We start from the raw sequence: 5,369 nt of genomic DNA on the forward strand, positions 1-5,369 counted from the left end.
CGCCCGGCAACCATTCCTTTCTTATTCATCCTCAAGATGTTAAATAACTTTAAAAGTACCACAGTCTTTACATATTCAAACACATTACAATTTCAGTTCCTTCAAAATGATCAATCTCTTTTAAAATCTAGTCTTTTAAAATTCAAGTGTCTCATTTGCGAGCTTCAGTTAAATACTTTCTTACTTCAAGAGGGAAAAATCAGAATCCCAGTACTTGAGAGGCAGAGGCAGGTGGATCTCTGTGAATTTGAAGCCAGCCTGGTCTACAGAATGAGTTCCAGGACAGACAAAGCTCCATAGTGAGACAGTTTCAATTTTTTTTTTAATAAAATAAAATATCTTTGTGGAAACATCAGGTAAGGGGGTTACAGTTAAGTTGTGAAATCTGTCACGTGCGCTGGGTGTTATTGGATGACATCTTTAATTTGGGGAGGTAGTGGAAGCCCGTGGTATGCCTGTACATCACAAAAGGAATTTGCCCAGTAGCCACAGGGATGGATATTAGGTCGAATGCAACAGTGAGAGGTGGACGGCCGTGCAGAGCAGCGGACGGCCGTGCAGAGCAGTGGACGGCTGTACAGAGAACTACAATCAGCCCAAGATGACTGGGCTGCAGACCTGCAACACTGCAATGTCCCAGCTCCCCACAGCCATGGAATATTGGATATTGCCTTACCCTCTGAGGGTCCCGCCTGTCCCATCCTCCAGTTGGTATACAAGGACTCTACTAGAAACCCCCTGGAGATATGCCAAGTCAAGGGGTTTACTGTTTCCTTTGTTCTATGAGCTCATGATTCTCTAGCTCAGTGGCTCTCAACCTTCCTAACGCTGCGACCCTTTAATACGGTTCCTCATGTTGTGGTGACCCAACCATATCATTATTGTTGCTACTTCATAACTAATTTCACTACTATTATAAATAAAATGTAAATATCTATGTTTTCCAATGGTCTTAGGTGGCCCCTGTGAAAGGGCCATTCAGTTCCCAAAGGGATCGCGACCCAGAGGTTGAGAACCACTGCTCTAGCTGATCAGGTTGGGATTTTTACTGTAAACAACTGGCTTTAAGGGCTGGGGTATGTAACTCAATGATAAAATACTTAATATTCGAAAAGCCTTGGGCTAGACCACTAGGAGCAAGCACGCCCATGCCTCAAGTGAGCAGTAACTTAGGGAGGAAAGTGCAAGCCGGAAGGGCCATCTGGGATTGCCCCCTGAGACTCTTGCTCCTTGACCTCCTTGCCTTTTCAATGGGTGTCTACTACATCCTGACTCCACACGGCCCTTCTGCACAAATCTACACTCCAAATAGGAGAAAAGGAAAAATGGAAAAGAGAGGGCGCGGCTCCTTCCCAACGCGGCACAAAACCTTTGTACCTACTGCTCCAGAGCACGGTCACCTGCCACACCCCACCAGGTGGGGCCTGGAGACTTTATACGACAGGTCTTGCCAACTCAGACCATCTGTTTCTGAAGAAAGGAACGCAGGAGCATCCCTGCCAGTTGTTCACCTCTGCTTCTCGACAAAAATGTTTTATGTAAACCGGGCGATGGTGGCACACACCTTTAATCCCAGCACTCGGGAGGCAGAGGCAGGCGGATCTTTGTAAGTTCAAGGCCAGCCTGGTCTACAAGAGCTAGTTCCAGGACAGGCTCCAAAGCTACAGAGAAACCCTGTATTGAAAAACAAAACAAGGGGGCTGGAGAGATGGCTCAGAGGTTAAGAGCACTGGCTATTCTTCCAGAGGTCCTGAGTTTAATTCCTAGCAACCACATGGTGGCTCACAACCGTCTGTAATGAGATCTGATACCCTCTTCTGACCTTCAGGCATACATGCAGACAGACCACTGTATACATAATAAATAAATAAAGATTTTTTTAAAAAAAAAAACAAAACAAGATTTAAAAATGCTATATATATATATATTTCTTACGTTTATTTACTTACTTACGTGGGTGAGTGAATGACACAGTGGGCGTGGGTGTGGGTGTCAAGAGCAACTGTGGAATAGGGAGTCTCTCCTACAACATGGGTTCCATGAGTTCTTAGCCCAATCCCATGAGCCTTTACAGTAGTCAGCTTGGCTTCTGTATTTCAAGCCAAATTCAGGGAGAGAACCCTTGATTGGTTGCATCGGGTCAGGTGATCACCATCAGTCAGCTCTGTGGTAGCAGGATACCCCTTTATAAAGGGTCGCCTGGAGCACATCTCTAAGAAACACGGTGTAAGGGCCTCACTAGGCCTTCATTGCGACGTCCCTGTAACTGCTCTAGCCTTCGCATAACGTCAGATGCAAAGTGAGCAATCCCATGCAGCCTGTAACTTTACCGAGGCTGAATACTGGATAGATTTCAGAAGAAAGCATTGTCAAGGGCTGTGCAAGGGTCTATGTGGCCTGACTCACAGTACCGGAAGCAACTTCCCACAATTATCCAGCTAATTGTAGTTTCTTTTTTTTCTTTTTGTTTTGTTTTTTTTGTTTTTGAGACAGGTTGTCTGAACATGGTTATCCTCCCATGTAGATCCACCTAGAATGAAGGCATGCATTGCTGTGTCCAGCCTTCCTTTCCTTTCCTTTCCTTTCCTTTCCTTTCCTTTCCTTTCCTTTCCTTTCCTTTCCTTTCCTTTCTTTTCTTTTCTTTTTTAGACAGGGCCTCATGCACCCCGGGCTGGCCTTGGGTGATCTCAAAGGACGGCTCAAACTTTCATTGGCTCAGATCCTCCTGCCTCCACCTCCCAGCTGTACCGCTATGCCCTGTTTATATAGTGCTATAGATCAAACCTAGACGAGCATTCTCCAGCTGAGCCACATCCCAGACCCTGGTCACAATTTCTTTACCCCACTCTTCAGCACCTGGTGTGTGTGCCTCTGCCCAGGACTAGAGAGAAGCTCTCTCAATGCCCAGTATATTATCCCAGCATCAGAGAGGTGTGGGCAGGTACATAGACATTCAAGACCAGTTTTGTGACTACACAAGACCATGGAGAGAGAGAGGGAGGGAAGGAGGGAGAGAGAGAGAGAGAGAGAAAGAGAGAGAGAGAGAGAGAGAGAGAGAGAGAAGATGGTAATGGGGAAGACACATCTATAATCCCATTCAAGGTCATCTTCCATTATACACCGAGTTTGAGATAACCTTACAAGATCTTGCGAAACACTCACACACACACACATGCACAAACATTAACAACAACAAACACACACACACACAAAACACCTTACATATGGCCCATAGGGGTCCAAGCTGGAGGACACTGGTGATGCTGTCAGCCCCTTGTCTGTGTCAGCGTTCTGCCAAAGCTCCATGCTGGACCCCACTGAAAACCAATACTGCTCAGGCCTTGGCCAAAGCGAGGTTCTGCATGCAGGACACTCAAGGTGCTGGGCTGAGGAATGAAGCAGAGACAGGCAGGAAGCCATCTTAGTCACCTGTCAGACTGCTCCTGGGGGACATCAGATGCAGAGAAGAACTAATGCCTCCTCCTTACCACTCGTGCGCCCACCACTTCCCTCATGCCTCACTATACTTCTGTTGTCTCCTGTCCTCGCAGGCCTCTAACCCTCTGTGGCAATCCCGGGGCTCCACAACTGTCTCTTCGGGCGGTCGCTTCCGCTGCCCATCTTGCAGGCACGAGGTTGTCCTGGACCGGCATGGGGTCTATGGCCTGCAGCGGAACCTCCTGGTGGAGAACATTATTGACATCTACAAGCAGGAATCCTCCCGGTGAGATGTCTGGCTACTGGCCTCTCTGGAGGGAAGAGCCTGCACCGTCAGGGATTAGAGGGGCTGTTTAGTCAGGGTTACCACTGCTGTGATGAAACACCATGACCAGAAACCACGTGGGAAGAAAATGGTTTATTTGGCTTATGCTCCCACATCATAGTCTATCGCGGAAGGATGTCAGGACAGGAAGTCAAACAGGGCGGGAACCTGGAGGCAGGAGCAGATGCAGAGGCCATGGAGGGTGCTGCTTACTGGCTTGCTTCTCGTGGCTTGCTCACCCTACTTTCTTATAGGAACCAAGGACCAGCAGCCCAGGGATGGCCCCACCCACAATGGGCTGGGCCCTCCTCCATTAACCACCAATTCAGAAAGTGCCCCACAGGCTTGTCTGCAGCCCCATTTTATGGAAACATTTTTTAATTGGGGTTTCTTCCTCACAGATGACTTTAGCTGCATCAAATTGACTTAAAACTATCCAGCATAGGGAGGGGGCTGTTGATGGGAGACAGGGACACACACACAATGGGGAAAGAAGAGGAGGGGATTGGGTTCCTACCCAGGGAGGCCTGATTTTGTCTTTTTTTTTTTTTTTTTTTTTTTGGTTTTTCGAGACAGGGTTTCCCTGTGTAACAGTCCTAGGTGTCCTAGAACAAGCTCTTATAGACCAGGCCGGCCTCAAACTCACAGGGAATCACCTGCCTCTGCCTCCCAGGTGCTGGGATTAAAGGCATGTGTGCACCACCACTGCCTGGCTTTGTCTTTGGAGTCAAATGTTCAATCTCACTCCCTCTGGTCTGTGACCAAAGCCCACCCCAAAGTTCTTGACCTCACCAGCTCCCACGACTTCCTGTCCTGCAGGGCCTCTTTGTCCCCTGCAATAGACTCTTCTTGGGCCCAGTCTTCCTTGGAGGCTCTTTGCTTCCCCAGTGCCAGTCACAGCCTGGCTCCCTGACAATTGCTACTCCCTTGTCCATGGTCCTCAGGCCGCTGCACTCCAAGGCTGAGCAGCACCTCATGTGTGAGGAGCATGAGGATGAGAAGATCAACATCTACTGCCTGAGCTGCGAGGTGCCCACCTGCTCTCTCTGCAAGGTCTTCGGGGCCCACAAGGACTGTGAGGTGGCCCCTCTGCCCACCATTTACAAACGCCAGAAGGTATCTGGCCAGGGAGGGACTCGGGAAGGGGGTTTAGGATAGGGCAGTTCTCACTCTGCTCAGGTGAAGTCTAGCAGATCAGGGCCGAAGCCATGCGTCTACTCGAGTCTGCGCCCAACCTTAAGGAGTCACCTGACCTCCCTGGTCCTGACGTCCTTCACTTGTCTGACAGGGTGAATGTTACGGTTGCCGTCACCACAGCCTTAGCTAAAGTGTGGCAGCAGCCACGGCAACACAGAGGACTGCATACCCTCAGGGGTCTTTAGGCAAGCCTTTAGCTTCTCCATAGCTGTCATTTTACAATCAGATTGGTTGGGACATGAAAAGAAAGTGGGGGGGGAGGACAGGGTCAGAGAGCCACTGTAAACAGAATAGATATCCTTTCTCAGATGACCATGCTGGCTAGAGTCAGGTGGTTATATCATGAAACCTGCCGAAGGTATGTGGGGAGGGATGCCTTTTAAGACTCCTAACAGCCGGGCAGTGGTGG

At 49.0% G+C, this 5,369-nt stretch overlaps 1 protein-coding gene across 1 annotated transcript in view; it reads left to right on the forward strand.

The window, feature by feature from the left end:
* Trim54 (tripartite motif containing 54) overlaps positions 1 to 5,369 on the forward strand; it is a 23,319-nt gene that overhangs the window by 12,054 nt on the left and 5,896 nt on the right. The window contains exons 2-3 of the mRNA XM_026778122.1: positions 3,552 to 3,724; positions 4,708 to 4,879. Of these exons, the coding sequence (XP_026633923.1) occupies positions 3,552 to 3,724; positions 4,708 to 4,879 (345 nt within the window). The remainder of the gene's footprint in view (positions 1 to 3,551; positions 3,725 to 4,707; positions 4,880 to 5,369) is intronic.

The sequence above is a fragment of the Microtus ochrogaster genome, unplaced genomic scaffold (genome assembly GCF_000317375.1).
Source record: "Microtus ochrogaster isolate Prairie Vole_2 unplaced genomic scaffold, MicOch1.0 UNK106, whole genome shotgun sequence".
Lineage (NCBI taxonomy): Eukaryota > Metazoa > Chordata > Mammalia > Rodentia > Cricetidae > Microtus > Microtus ochrogaster.